Raw genomic sequence first — 16641 nt, 5'->3', positions numbered from 1 at the left:
TTTTACCTGTGTGTGTCTATCCCAAAATTTTAGGTGGACCCTCCTAAATTTTTTGACTTCCGACGCCAATGGGGGGGGGGCGTGTTTAAGCATTTCCCTTGATAACTGACAACGGATTTTGTTGTTTCCTATCTAATAGATCACCTTAATAAGAGGAAATACTCATATTCGGATGATCTTAGAATACCCCCCCCCGGTTTAAACTCTACTCTCGACAAAAAGTTTACAGTGCTGACCTAATCTACCAGGTCTGTCATTGTCATCTATCTCATATAATAACTCAGAACTTGCAACAATCTGTCATTGTTTGGTTGATGACGAGGAGAGACCAGTCTCTAGCTCGAGCTAAAACTAGACTGACTGTCCTGGCTGCGAGTATGTCTTGTCAGGGATGCGATCTGAAGGCCTTTGTTGCCGCCTTAGCTTTTTGCGTCTTGACGACTGGCCAGACGACTGGTAAGAAAGACTATTTTGAGCCTACCTCCTCGGATTCACTTTTTCTGTTATAGGACCACAGTTATTGAATCAACTAGTCCTATCTATTCAATTATGCTACCTTTCAGTTCATCAACATTAAAGTGCTGACTGAAATCTTATTATTTGTTTTTTTTTCATCTCATTTACGATATAATAGAGTATTATCATTATGAAATTTTCAGTGTTGCGCTTGTTTAATTTTCCTCTTTAAATTCATTTCATTTTTTTGTTCGAGTAGACTTTCCCTTTAATATTTACTTGAAGCACTAGGAGCAGATGAGAATCAAAATGGAGGCCTTTCTGCTATATAAGTTGCCAATTTTAATGTTGGAATTAATTAGTGAATTTACCCATATCAAAGATTTGGCACAGCGAGCATTGGAAAATATGAATTTGAGGGAGAGGAGCGAACTGAAATACGCTGTATTTTTGTCTCTTTTTCATTATTATTATAGACTGTGTGTTGTAAATTGCTAGTCGTAAAATATGTCTTTTGAGATAACTATTAGTAACTTAGAGGATGAATTAGCAGATGATTTTATTTGAACAGAATCTGTTTTTTTAATGGTTACACCGTTTTTCTACTTTGTAACATATTCATTGCGGATATGAATGTATTGAATAGTGAATTAGTGTGTTATTCTTCAAGTGGGGCTATATTACAAGACTACACAGCTGCAAATATTGCATTATGGGTAATGAATCAGGCCCAGTCGCCAGATATAAGTATATAGTTCAGAACTTGAGGGTGGGTCTCCCCTCAAAAAAAAAAAAAAATCAAGACCAAGAAAAATAAAAAAGAGAGAAATATGATATTATTTTCTGAATATTGCACTGTTTGTCTGTTTTTCCAGCTTTTCTTTCGAGGCCTTTAGCAATTTCAAGCTCTGAGCTTTAGACTGAGGTCTCCCACATTTCAAAACGTATTCTGTCGATATGTTTATTTTTTCTGCTATTTGTTTTGATAATAAAAAATATTAATCAGGTATAAATATATTTCCATTACATTGTTAAAATGTATATGTATGCATATTTAATTCATTATGTCATTTGCTTATTGTTATGTTATGCTGACAAAAAAGGATTACACTTGTATATACAAGCCGGGGTAATAATAATAGCAGGGCCCACTGGGAGAACAGTTTAAGGAACTGAATCCCTTGGTAAAAATGCCATCCTTATTATTATTATCATTATTATACTTTTGTTATTGGAATGTGGAAATAAATTAATCAAATATTGTGTCAAAATCTATCAAAAATTTGATTTTTGGAATAAGAATGTCGAAATTTTTGCTCGCTCGCAACGTTTTATAAGTTTTTACGCGATACGCCATATCTACACTCTAAAAAATGAAGTACTAATTCAGCTCTTATAGAGCGTGTATAGTGACTGCACTTCGGAGTGCTGATTTTTCTCGTTCAAATTTGAACTAGACAAATCAGCACTCCGAAGTGCAGTCACTATACACGCTCTTTAAGAGCTGAATTGGCACTTCATTTTTTAGAGTGTAGCCCCCTAAAAACTATTGGCTCATTACGCCACTGTATTGAACATGCATATAAGTGTAGAGTAGCTAAACCTAAGAGTATTTTGCATCTGGGGCCCGTTGCAGAAAGAGTTGCAATCAATCGCAACTCTAAATATCATGCGCAACTTGATTTTCAACCAATCAACAACGCGCATTTGGGACTTGCGATTCATTTTTTGGCTTGTGTTTAAACGCAACTCTTTCAACCTATCAACCACTGATAGTGAACATGGTGAATATCGCCGGGGGGGGGGGGGGGGGACTGTTACACCCACAAATGTAATAATCGCCCACAAATGTAATAACGCCCACAAATGTAATAACACTTTACCCACAAATGTAATAACGCCCACAAATGTAATAACACTTTACCCACAAATGTAATAATTTCACCCACAAATGTAATAATGCACTTTACCCACAAATGTAATAATTTTTGATCGCCCACAAATGTAATAATGACTTTACCCACAAATGTAATAAATTTGAAGGGATTTTTGGCAAATCCGTTCTAAGCTAAAATCGTATAGTAATGCGTTCATTTAGCACAAACGTGCAAAGTCTCATTTCCCGACCCGGTTAATCAACAAATTATAATAAAAATCCAAAGTCTTTATTCCAGACCCGGTTGTTTCAAAAATAATAATATGAGCCCAAAGTCTTTATTCCAGACCCGGTTGTTTCAAAAATTATAATATAAATCCAAAGTCTTTATTCCAGACCCGGTTGTTTCGAAAATAATAATATGAGCCCAAAGTCTTTATTCCAGACCCGGTTGTTTCAAAAATAATAATATAAATCCAAAGTCTTTATTCCAGACCCGGTTGTTTAAAAAATAATAATATAAGTCCAAAGTCTTTATTCCAGACCCGGTTGTTTAAAAAAATAATCATATGAGCCAAAAGTCTTTATTCCAGACCCGATTGTTTAAAAAATGATTATATAAGTCCAAAGTCTTTATTCCAGACCCGGTTGTTTAAAAAATAATAATGCAAGCCCAAAGTCTTTTTCCAGACCCTGTTGTTTCAAAAATCATGATATGAATCCAAAATCTTTTTTCCAGACCCGGGTGTTTAAAAAAAATCATGATATAAATCCAAAGTCTTTTTTCCAGACCCGGTTATTTCAAAAATTATAATTTTAGTCCCAAATGAGATACATTAATGATATTCCAGTGGAATAAAAATGAGAATCGAGCTTAGTTTTTGCTCCAGACCCGGTAACTAAAAGCTGAAACTTTATAGTAATGTGTTTATATGGCACATAAATGTGAAATCTTTTGTCCTGACCCGGTTAATTAAAAAAAAATAATATAAGTCCAAAGTCTTTTTTCCAGACCCATTTATTTCAAAAATTATAATAATTAAAAAAAAAAAAGGCCCACGATCCTATTTATGTTGAATAACATGGAAATGTAGCGTAGTCTTTCTGTCAGACCCAGTTATAAAAGTCATTAAAAACACAACAACAACAACAAAACAAAGACCCTGCAACCATTAAAGGTCAAGTCCACCTCAGAAAAATGTTGATTTGAATCAATAGAGGAAAATCAGACAAGCACAATGCTGAAAATTTCATCAAAATCGGATGTAAAATAAGAAAGTTATGACATTTCAAAGTTTTGTTTATTTTTAACAAAATAGTTATATGAACGAGCCAGCTACATCCAAATGAGAGAGTCGATGATGTCACTCACTCACTCTTTCTTTTGGTTTTCATTGTTTGAATTATACATTATTTCAATTTTTACGAATTTGACGATTAGGACCTCCTTGCCTAAAGCACAAAATGTTAAAATAATAAATTTCCACGTGTTGCAGGGAGGAATGAAACTTCATTTCACATGACAATGACGAGAAAATAAAAATATTTCATATTTCATTTAAGAAAATACAAAAGAAATAGTGAGTGATGTCATCAGTTCCTCATTTGCATACCGACCGAGATGTGCATATAACTGTTTTGCGAAATGAAGCGAAACATTAAAATGCCATAACTTTCTTATTTTACATCCGATTTTGATGAAATTTTCAGTGTTATGCTTGTTGAATTTTTCTCTTTTTATTCATATCAAGTTTTTGTTGGGGTGGACTTGTCCTTTAAAAAAAATAATTTCTTGTATATTCCTTCCTTTTTTCTTTGAAAAAACCTAAATAACAAAACATTAAAATACATATGAAAAAAACTGAGAAATAAGATATCAGTAAACAATAGGGGATTACTTCCCGAAAACGATAAAGTTGTTGATTGACGATCTATGATATATTATATAAAAGAAAAACATTCTAACAAGAGGGGATAACCATTCCATTCCATGTTTTTATTTGGCAATAAGTCATGATTGACTATTTTTGCCACCCACTGTATGAGAAGTAGGGTAACAATTTTATTTAGTATTATTTTTATTACTTCTTTTTGTCTCACCTGCATAGCAGAGTGAGACTATAGGCGCTGCTTTTCCGACGGCGGCGGCGGCGTCAACATCAAATCTTAACCTAAGGTTAAGTTTTTGAAATGACATCATAACTTAGAAAGTATATAGTCCTAGTTCATGAAACTTGGCCATAAGGTTAATCAAGTATTACTTAACATCCTATAAGAGTTTCACGTCACATGACCAAGGTCAAAGGTCATTTAGGGTCAATGAACTTAGACCATGTTGGGGGAATCAACATCAAAATCTTAACCTGAGGTTAAGATTTTGAAATATCATCATAACTTAAGAAATATATAGACCTAGTTCATTAAACTTGGACATAAGGTTAATCATGTATTACCAAACATCCTGCATGAGTTTTACGTGACATGACCAAGGTCAAAGGTCATTTAGGGTCAATGAACTTTGGCCGATTTGGGGGTATCTGATGAATTACAATCAAAACTTAAAAAGGTTTTGGATCTGATTCATGAAACTTGGACATAATAGTAATCAAGTATCACTGAACATCCTGGGCAAGTTTCAGGTGACATGGTCAAGGTCAAAGGTCATTTAGGGTCAATGAACTTTGGCCGATTTTTTTTTGTTGAATTACCATCATAACTTTGAAAGTATGTTGGTCTAGTTCATAAAACTTGGACATAAGAGTAATCAAGTATCACTGAACATCCTGTGTGCATTTTAGGTCACATGACCAAGGTCAAAGGTCAATGAACTTTGGCCATAATGGGGGTATCTGTTGAATTGCCATCATAACTTTGCAAGTTTATTGATCTGACTTTTGAAACTTGGACATAAGAGTAATAAAGTATCACTGAATATCCTGTGCAAGTTTCAGGTCACATGATCAAGGTCAAAGGTCATGTGAGGTCAATGAATTTTGGCCACATTGGGGGTATTTGTTGAATTACCATCCTATCTCTGTAAGTGTATTGGTCTAGTTCATAAAACGTGGAAATAAGAGTAACCAAGTATCACTTAACATCTTGTGCGAGTTATAGTAGTTTTCAAAGTCAGCACTGCTGCTATGTTGAATCGCGTGATGCAGGTGAGACGGTCAGAGGCATTCCACTTGTTTATTATTATTATTTCTTGTATATTCATTCCTTTTTTATGAAAAAAAACCCACAAACCTTTAAATACATATAAAACAAAAAACTGAGGAATAAGATATCAGCACACAATATGGGGATTACTTCTCGTAAACGATAAGGTTGTTGATCGACGATCTATGAGATATTAAAAAGAAAATCATTCGAGCAAGAGGGGATAAAGTTTTAACAAGTTCTTCGGTACTTTAAATTTTCAGTGTACCAAGCACCATTTGTAATATATTCAGCATTTTTTTTTATTAGTTACAATTCCAATAATCTCAGTGGCCTAAGATATATTTTCTGGGGTTATATTGACCCGTTAAGTAAAGAGAGAGAGAGAGAGAGGATTTATGTGATCAAGAAGTGATAAGATAGGAAAAAAACTGATTTGAAATGACTGAAAGAGAGACAGGCAAAGAAAGAAGAGCCCCCTCCCACACCCGTACCAGAGTTACGGAGTTAGGCTGTCCCGTCGGTGGATTCAGGTCCATCAACATCTTGAGGTTTAATCTTTCCAGGGGGCAAACGTGTGTGGGTGTGTGTGTGTGTGTTTGAGTTTTGTCAGACGTGTCTCAATCAGATATGATTATTAACGTCTGGGACCGACCTTTAACGTCACCATCCGAAAGACGTGACAAGGGCTCGAACCTCTGCATCAATTTGTAACTTCCCCACATAGCTTTGATTACAGGCGCACGCCACAACGCCCAGTCTTTAAATATGGTGTAGTCTTTGCTCTAGACCCATGCAGTTATTTCAAAATAGGAAATTATTAGAAACGATAAAAACAGACAAACAATATTAACAAAGACGCCACAATATCATTGATGTATAAACGTTGTTGATGTTGTTATTTTGGGTTTTTAAGGCGCGTACCATTCAGATCTGAATATTTACACCTTTTATTAATTTGACGTTTTTGTGGTATTCAATTCAATTTTATTCATTTCACTTCCATCAAACAAAAACAAGTTGTATACCAACTTACGGTATGCCTTATCAAAGGGTTTTATAGTTTGGGAGATGCTGGTGTCTAAGTTTTTAGATTAATCTTTTGCTTAATTTGTATTTTAAGAGAACTGGATGTGGGGTAAAGACAACTCTCTAAACCCAAGCATTTTAACTGGGTTTAATTTTAAAGATTGGTCTTAGCTTTGATTTTTTCAATATTTGTTTATCTTATAAATAGCTGGGTCTAGACGAAGGTCTAAGCATAATAATAATGTTATTCAACAGGAATAAGAATATGACAAAGTCTTATGTTTTTAAGATTGTTTGAATTAATTTGTAAATGACTGGGTCTGGAATAGAGACAACGCTCTAAACATGTGCTTTTGTACTTGGTCTTAATTTGGAGGATTGTTGGTTCTTAGATTCGTTGTTGGGGTTGGGTTTTATTGTTTTTTTATTCTTGAAATAATTGTGTCTGGAGGAAAGTCTACAATCGATCTCCATGTTATTCCACAGTAGTTAGATTATTGGGTATTTGTTTTAGACAATTTTATTTTTGAATAATAACCAAGTCTGGAAAATGGACGTTTTCTTTGCAAATGCATAACTACAATGTTTTGTAGGGGTCTTAGTATTATTATACAAAAGAATCTGGGTGTGGGGTACAGACATATTTTTTACTGGGTATAAATTTTAAAAATTGGTTTTAGATTTGATTTTGTTTTTTAATTCATTTCTTAGATAACCTGGTCTGGAGGAAAGAGTACGTTTTACAACTCATGTTATTCCAAGAGAATATGATAGGGTCTTATGTTAGAAGATTTTTTTTCGTAATTTTTGTAATGATTAGGTCTGGAATAAAGACAACATTCTAAACCTCTTTTTAAGAACATGTTCTTAGGTTCAAGGATTGCTTGGTATTAGATTTGGAGTTATTTATATTTTTACTCTTAGCCTTATTTTGAAAAACAAATGACTGGGTCTGGCTGAAAGACTACGCTATATGACCATGTTATCCAGCATTAATAAGATTATGGGGTCTTTATACGGTTTTTGTTGTTGTTGTATTGTTATTCACAATTTTTTTAATAATAAGGTGTGGAGAAAAGGCTAAGCTCGATTTTCTTTGTTTTCCACTGGAATATCATTATGGTATCTTAGTTTGGACTTATATTATAATTTTTGAAATAACTGGGTCTGGAAAAAAGACTTTGGACTTACATTATAATTTTTGAAACTACTGCGTCTGGAAAAAGACTGGACTTTTGTGCTATATGAAGGCATTACTATATAGGGTTTTAGTTTTTAGTTTTAAATAACCGGGTCTGGAGAAAAGACTATGCTTGATTCTCAATTTACTCATAGCGCGTATATTCACAATACGTTCAGTATAATTCAAAACAACAACAAAGACTTTGATTCCACCAGTTTTAATTAACTGGGTCTGGAGAGAAGACAAGGCTCGATTCTCATTTTTATTCCACCGGAACATCATTATCGTATCTTAGTTTGGACTTATATCATAATATTTGAAACAATCGGGTCTGGAATAAAGACTTTGGATTTATATTATAATTTTTGAAACAACAGGGTCTGGAAAAAGACTTTGGATTTATATTATAATTTTTGAAACAACCGGGTCTGGTGAAAAGACTTTGGACTTATATTATCATTTTTGAAACAATCGGGTATTGAATAAAGACTTTAGGCTCATATGATTATTTTTTAAACAACCGGGTCTGGAATAAAGACTTTGTACTTATATTATAATTTTTTAAACAACCAGGTCTGGAATAAAGACTTTGGGCTCATAATATTTTTGAAACAACCGGGTCTGGAATAAAGACTTTGGATTTATATTATATTTTTGAAACAACCGGGTCTGGAGAAAAGACTTTGGACTTATATTATCATTTTTGAAACAATCGGGTCTGGAGTAAAGACTTTAGGCTCATATGATTATTTTTTAAACAACCGGGTCTGGAATAAAGACTTTGTACTTATATTATAATTTTTGAAACAACCGGGTCTGGAATAAAGACTTTGGGCTCATATTATTATTTTTTAAACAACCGGGTCTGGAATAAAGACTTTGGATTTATATTATAATTTTTGAAACAACCGGGTCTGGAATAAAGACTTTGGATTTATATTATAATTTTTGAAACAACAGGGTCTGGAAAAAGACTTTGGATTTATATTATAATTTTTTAAACAACCGGGTCTGGAGAAAAGACTTTGGACTTATATTATCATTTTTTAAACAATCGGGTCTGGAATAAAGACTTTAGGCTTTTATGATTATTTTTTAAACAATCGGGTCTGGAATAAAGACTTTGTACTTATATGATTATTTTTTAAACAACCGGGTCTGGAATAAAGACTTTGGATTTATATTATAATTTTTTAAACAACCGGGTCTGGAATAAAGACTTTGGATTTATATTATAATTTGTTAATTAACCGGGTCAGGAAAAGAGACTTTGCACTTTAGTGCTATATGAACGCATTACTATACGATTTTAGTTCAGAACGGATTTGCCAAAAATCCCTTCAAATTTATTACATTTGTGGGTAAAGTCATTATTACATTTGTGGGCGATCAAAAATTATTACATTTGTGGGTAAAGTGCATTATTACATTTGTGGGTGAAATTATTACATTTGTGGGTAAAGTGTTATTACATTTGTGGGCGTTATTACATTTGTGGGTAAAGTGTTATTACATTTGTGGGCGTTATTACATTTGTGGGCGTTATTACATTTGTGGGTGCAACAGGGACTTCCATTGACGAGTGGATACCATGCGCGACCATGGGGTCTCGAAATCACCCTTAACACGTATTTTCCATATTCTGAAAATGCACCCCTTAACAAGTATGGGCGTGTGAAATCCTACCCTGAACAAGTATTCGAAGCAAAACGATACTACATGTATAGGCAAGTATTCCCTGAATCGAACCCCTAAACAAGTACAGCGATATTTCAATTTGTTTGTCACGGACGTCGGTCGTCGGATTTACCTTTACCTAATGGGGTTAAGTGTTGACTCTTGGGGAAAAAAGTACATCCTTTATAAAACATTTTAGTCTTAGTTTTTATACCCTCGCAAATTTGACCCTAAACACGTAGCTTTCCTAGCGAAAATAGATACCCTTTTTTCATTATTTTAGTGTTTTTGACACCCTTATTACGTTACGTACGCAACGCGCCCTATCTTGAAAAAGACATCCCTTTTACGTGTTTTTTTTTTGGTCGCGCATGGTATCTACTCGTCAATGTAAGTGCCCCCCCCGGGGGAATGTCATTCAAATATTGACACGATTGATGCAATACAATTGTACTTGATTGCAATCTCGAGGCAGGTCACACGATCATAGAACTACTAAGTATTCTAAAGGCCCTTTCACATATTGATCCACGATCAGTTTACGACCTCATGCAATAGTTTTTACTTGGTGTAGCATGGTCGATCGCTTGATCGATATTTTTGCGAGCACTCGCAGTCGTTGTAGGCGATCGCACGACCCCGAGACGGCCGTGACTTGTCACATCTGAACTTTGAACACGTTTAAAATGCAAACACGATCGATTCAATCGCATGAGATCGTACGACCAGTATTACCTGTCGCAGCGGTTCATTAAATTATACGAGCGATCGCATTTACTTTTCCTTTTATCCACCTTTATATTTTTAAATGGGGTAACTGATTGCAGGGCCCGGGGGCCACTTACATTGACGAGTGGATACCATGTGCGCGACCCCCAAAACACGTAAAAGGATGTCTTTTTCAAGATAGGGCACGTTACGTACGTAACGTAATAAGGGTGTCAAAACACTAAAATAATGAAAAAAGGGGATATATCTATTTCGCTAGGAAATCTACGTGTTTAGGGTCAAATTTGCAAGGGTATAAAAAATCAAGACCCAAATGTTTTATAAAGGATATACTTTTGCCCCAGGAGTCAACACTACGTGTTTAAAGTACGATTTGCGCAAGTTGGGCTGTACTAAAACCCAATGATGAAGGTAAAGGTAAAACCGACGACAGCCGTCCGTGACATATTCTTTGAAATATCGCTGTACTTGTTTAGGGGTTCAATTCAGGGTATTCTTGCCAAATAGTATCATTTTGTTTCCAATACTTGTTAAGGGAAGGGTTTCACATGCCAATACTTGTTAAGGGGTGCATTATCAGAATATGGAAAATACGTTTTTAGGGTGCTTTTTGAGTTATTATGGTCGCGCATGGTATCCACCCGTGAATGGAAGTGGCCCCCGGGTGCAGGAGCGTTTTGCAATGTCCTATTCTCCTTTTTCTTCACCTTCTCTCAAATACTTGTTAGATGTCCCCATATCTCACCTTTTCCATTCTGTCTACCATGGCGGTATGAATTAGAAAGTTCCCCCTTCCAAATTCTCTTAACAGTGAAGTGAAAGATTTTATTTAGATTTATTCACTTTCTATGCAGCTGGTTAATGAAATATATGATTTTCACTAACAGTTCATAAATGTCCCTTCTTCTTATGTCTATTTTTCATCTTGGTTGATGTCTAGCTTTTGGTCTTTCCAGATCACCAGTTTGTCACTTTAATTCCTGAGTGACAATTCATACATTGGCCCATGCGTTTTTTACTTATTCTGACATTAATCAACAGGAACGCCCTCCTGCAAGCTTGACCCGACTGGAATCAACTACAGGGGGAATGTATCTCAGACCATATCCGGTCACACCTGTCAGCAATGGACTTCACAGTACCCCCATCAACATGGGAGGACTCCTTCTGAGTACCCCAACAGAGGACTTGGAGAGCATAACTACTGCAGGAACCCCGACCATTCCTTCACTGCTTGGTGCTATACTACTGATCCAGAAGTTCGCTGGGGATACTGTCCTTTAGGTGACCTTGATCCCGAGTGTGCCATCATTCCTTTAACTGGAGGTATTCCTAATGTTCATAATCGTTTTATCCCCCATTTGATTAATCAGCAAGCGTTTGCATTTAACCAATACGAGCCCCTTTCAAATGGCAGTTATCATCAATATTATGAAGGTATAGACTTCGTCACTGCTATTGTTCAAAAGAGTAAAGAAGTCTTCTCCTAATATTTGCTCCATTCAGTGTCATATTATCTCACTTGGTTTATGTATTCAATAATGCACATGTGAATATTACCATGCGAGAAGCAAACTAAATTGACCTGAAAATAGTGTTTAAACCGTCAACCATGTATTGGTCGACTATTGGTATTGGGCAATGGTATTGCCTTTCAATGTGGCGTCAGCACAGGTCTAAGAATTATAATTTTAAGACCTGTGCTGACACCACATTGACAGGCAATGTTTTGACTATATTCAATAGACTCATCAGGTACCAAGACCACTCCATTTACCTGTTTGCTAGCCTCTTGTGTTCTTGATAATGGAATTAGGAAAATGTTGGAATGGCTTTTACAATCTTACCCTTGCCCTCGCATTAGCTAGATAACAACCACAGCCTTTAATTCAAAGACAAATGAATGAATTAATTCCCCCTCTTTCTACGGTTTAATCAAACCAGGGGATGTTTGACAAAGAGTTAAGCATGAGTCTAAGTTACACTTAACCCTTTATGAAACACCCTAGGCATCCAAGAGTGTTACACCCTGTCAAACGCATCAGACTACAGAGGAAATGTATCTGTAACAAGGAACGGAAGACCTTGCCAGAGATGGACCAGCCAAACACCCCATGAGCACCGTTACATCCCTTCTGACTATCCCGACGATGGCCTTGGTGACCACAACTACTGTCGCAATCCAGATGGAAGCGGAGACTTTGCATGGTGTTATACCAACACTTCGACACGCTGGGAATACTGCAACATTGGGGTTCAGCAAGAAAGTTGTGTTCCCGAAACATCAGCTGAAGCAACGACATCTACTGCAACTACTGCTGGAGGTAGGCAATGATAACAGATGACCTGAACATGGAACATACATTACCATTTCAGAATTTATCTTATAAAATTTGTAAACAACTCCTCATCATTATTTTTAATAACAATCAAAGGGACCACCTGAGGCTTGTTAATGGGAACTCGCCGAATCAAGGCAGTGTAGAAATTTGCATTTGTAGTAAAGGTGGGGGAACAATCATATATGAACTCGTAAGTAACAAACCCACATGAACGGAACAACAGTGATTTGCATGATGATTAGATTTGATAGGGCTGTGAGATATCAATCATTGGCCCTGGCCCTGGAGACATTTGTCTTGATAATGTAATCTGTGACGGGCCAGAGGGGAGTTTTCTTAGACTGTATAATCATGGTTTCATTGGTGGCCATAATTGTTTTCACAGTGAGGACTTAGGCGTTTTCTTAGGCGTTTTCTGCCAATAAAGCAATGAGCCAACAAGAAGTAGCCGTGCAATGCTCCTTGTATCACAATCCGAAAAAAGAGAGCTTAGAAAACTGTATTTCAGATAAGGAAAATGCCTGCAGCAACCTCATATATTATTGTCTCAAGACAGGCTCATTATGTCCTGTAGAAAATTCCTTATATTAAATCAAGAATGTTGTCACTAATGTCATAGTTAAAAAAATTGCTCTTCTCCAAATCTTAAAACTTTGAGTCAGAAGGTTTTAAAAACTCACTGATGATGATGTTTCTATCTATTCTAGTTGCAAAAGCTACCACACAAACACCAACTACCACCGTTCTTCCACTGTGTATGCAAGACCCCTCTGCGGCCACATACAGAGGAAATGTATCCTACACCGTATCTGGACGCACCTGTCAGCAGTGGACCCTCCAAGCGCCCCACGAGCACAGCAGGACTCCAGAGGAATATCCTTCCAGCGGACTAGGAGACCACAACTACTGCAGAAATGTGGCCGGTTCCGCCTTCACAGCATGGTGCTACACCACTGATCCCGACAAGAGATGGGAATACTGCCCCATTGGCTCCTTGGATTCCAAATGCCTGGCTGATATAGCATTGAGTGAGTGTCACAATTCCTTCCTATTCAAGACCATGTAAGAACCATCATCCAAGTCTCATATATCAAAGACTATAGTCTTAATCAAAATATGTTTGTTCAGGATTCTATGATGAATGGTGGGGAAGGGGAAAGGTTGTTGATAGCACTCTCTGAAACATATTGACCTCGTATTAAGATTTCAGTGATATCGATGCTGTTAAGTTCCGTCACTCATTGCGTCGGGATTTTGACCTGCTATCAAATTGTCCTGTCAAACCCTCACGTGGACATTCGTACATGTACAGCGAGCTGCTGTTATACTTCACAAACGACACATTTATAACAAAAGCAATCAAAGGTTCAATCTTGTCACATACCAAACAAACAAAACATGCGTAAATCCCAATTAGGTGTGTCTAATTGGTAAAATGTACGTTTGATTTATAGAGTTGCGTTTGATATCATCCCTGTCCACTTATCTCCTTTTATCATACCCTCAATATCAGGTCCAAGTGACTGTTACACCAACCCATATGCGACCGACTACCGAGGGACTATCAATACGACGCGGAGCGGTTATACATGCCAGGCTTGGACCTCCCAGTACCCCCATGAGCACCGTAGGACACCTTCAGACTACCCGAACACTGGTATTGGGGAACATAACTACTGTCGCAACCCTGACACCTCAGACATGGCTTGGTGCTATACCACAGATCCGGATATGCGATGGGAGTATTGCAATCTTGGAATCCCACAAGAGGTAAAACCCCACCCCTTCTCTACACATCTAACAGATGTCCTCAGATCTTGACTATGAATTGTATATTTAGAGAGCTTGTGGGTCTTGGGGTCTAGTATAAGCTAAAGAATTTAAAAACACACGGGGCTGGGGGCGGCTCTGTCAACGACGAGTGGATACCAAGCGCGACCATGGGGTCTCAAAAAGCACCCCTTAACAAGGACTGGCGTGTGAAACCCTACCCTTAACAAGTATTGGAAACAAAACGATACCCTTGGCAAGTATTCCCTTAATTAAACCCATAAACAAGTACAGCGATATGTCATAGATACATCATTGGGTTTAGTACAACCTACCTCCCACACCTCGCGCAGATCGGACTCTAATGTTGACTGTTGGGGCAAAAAGTACACCCTTTATAGAACATTTTGGTCTTTTGTATACCCTCGCAAATTAAACACGTAGCTTTCCTAGCGAAATAGATTTTTTCTATTAATTCAGTGTTTTTGACACCCTTATTATCTTGAACAAGACATCCTTTTTACGTGATTTTTTTTTGGTCGAGCATGGTGTCCACTCGTCCTCCAGAGGCAATAACAGGAGTTTTCTTTATATTCGATCTAGACTTGTCTCTATTAGCTAATATCAAACAGATTGCGGTTTAAATTATGCATATTCCAAAGTATGCAAATGGGTTTTATCCGTGAGAATTACTTAATGGCTACTCTTCTAAAACCCCAATCTTATCTATATGGTCTATGAGGGCAAAACTTTATTAGTGAAGGCTATACTGCTAGCAGTCTGGATTTGGTGGCTTACCGTAGTGTAGCGTTTCCCGTTTTCCAGGATAGGGAAGAAAAAACAATTATGTAAGAACACGAGATGTACCAAATTTCACCAAACATTCGATTTACAAAAAAATAAATATATAGGAATTCATGAAAATCACTCAATCCCTTTTTTGCTCTCGAAATATCCAGTATTAAAAAAGTGTGCAAAATTCTGGGGAACGTTTTCTGAAAAGGTTATCCGACAGTCTTTTTTTTATCTGACATCATGAATATTTTTGGAGTGAGATCAGACATGTTGTCAAATGAAAATGTCAATAAAACGCTCAACTGTTTTTGTCAATAGGAATGTGACGGGGTTCAAACACCAAGTCCCACACCCACCGACATGGAAGGTAGTGTTCGCCTGAGAGACGGTCCAAACCCTTGGACGGGTCGCGTTGAGATCTACATTGCAGGTGAATGGGGGACTATCTGCGACGATCTGTGGGGTCTTGCTGAAGCCAGCACTGTGTGCAGAATGCTGGGGTTCGAAGAGGGCGCTGTTCGAGCCAGCCTGAGAGCAGAGTTTGGGCCTGGTCTGCCTTCGGTACCGATCTGGCTGGATAATGTTCAGTGTTACCTGAGTGAAGATAACATCCTTGATTGTGATCACAATGAAATCGGAGTTCACAATTGTCGGCACTATGAGGATGCTGGGGTTGAGTGCAAGCCAAATCAAGGTCTGTGGGTATAGACTACCAGTACAAACTTGAGCTAATTATCATATACATAAGGCTGATGATTGACATTTCTTATTCAAAATTCAGTACATTAGTATCTCCTGAAGATCAAAATGGCCCATTTATTGATGAATTCATTATAGTTGATCAATAGGGATCAGTGGACGAGTATCCTGAATTTAAACCACAAGGTTTGAGATTCAAATACTGAAGCACTTGTGTTGTTTGGCAAGGTTGTTATGTAGGTTTCATCATTTAAATTCTCTCGCATTCATATACTCTATTTTTTATTGCCTTATGTTTCACCACTTGCTTTATAAGTTAACTTTAATTGATTTATGATTTAATTTCAAACAAGCACCACAAACATCCGATTTGAGCAGAAACCACTTCTGCTATAAAGTAGAAAGTGCCTCTTCTGCTTCCGTCATTTCAACTGTTCAATGTTTGCCTGTGTCATTTTTTGTTACCTCTCTCTTTGTCTAAAAACTGACTATGTTTAAAAGGTTCAGTGTAAGTTACCTATATCTAATATATTTGCTTAATAGCTATGTTTGAATACAAATATGGAAGACGGGACTTATGAATCACTTGATTTGCTTAATTTTTATTGTTGCTCTGTATGTATTCTGATACACCAGAAGCTGTGACTCAAACACCAGAACTACCAACAACAACAACAAGCACTACAACTTCAAGCACTGAACAAACTCATCCCGTCAATATCGAGGGTGAAATTTCATCATGCTCCTTTGTTTATTGTTATTTTACTTTCTTTTATTTCTTATTTTCATGCAATTTACACAACACCAACTTCTCTGTTCATGACTTGGTATTTCCATGATTTTCTGCTTCGCCAACTACTACATTGTTTTGAAATATTGTTTTGTACAGTGCGTCCAATCAGAAAAAAAACGAAACCGTAATAAAA

General features: G+C 36.7%; 2 protein-coding genes across 2 annotated transcripts in view; both read left to right on the top strand.

The window, feature by feature from the left end:
• The first annotated feature begins 377 nt into the window (after positions 1–377).
• On the top strand, positions 378–14272 carry LOC121413050 (plasminogen-like). The gene is made up of 5 exons (XM_041605811.1): positions 378–456; positions 11151–11435; positions 12119–12433; positions 13159–13479; positions 13965–14272. The coding sequence occupies exons 1-5, from the start codon at positions 378–380 to the stop codon at positions 14270–14272; spliced, it is 1308 nt and encodes a 435-aa protein (XP_041461745.1).
• A 1477-nt stretch (positions 14273–15749) lies between these two features.
• LOC121414243 (CUB and sushi domain-containing protein 1-like) overlaps positions 15750–16641 on the top strand; it is a 48909-nt gene continuing 48017 nt past the window's right edge. Inside the window, exon 1 of the mRNA XM_041607356.1 lies at positions 15750–16441. Coding sequence (XP_041463290.1) covers positions 16333–16441 — 109 coding nt within the window. The 5' untranslated portion in view covers positions 15750–16332. The remainder of the gene's footprint in view (positions 16442–16641) is intronic.

This window comes from Lytechinus variegatus, chromosome 4 (genome assembly GCF_018143015.1).
Source record: "Lytechinus variegatus isolate NC3 chromosome 4, Lvar_3.0, whole genome shotgun sequence".
NCBI classification, from domain to species: domain Eukaryota; kingdom Metazoa; phylum Echinodermata; class Echinoidea; order Temnopleuroida; family Toxopneustidae; genus Lytechinus; species Lytechinus variegatus.
This window is presented reverse-complemented; position numbering and strand designations above follow the sequence as displayed.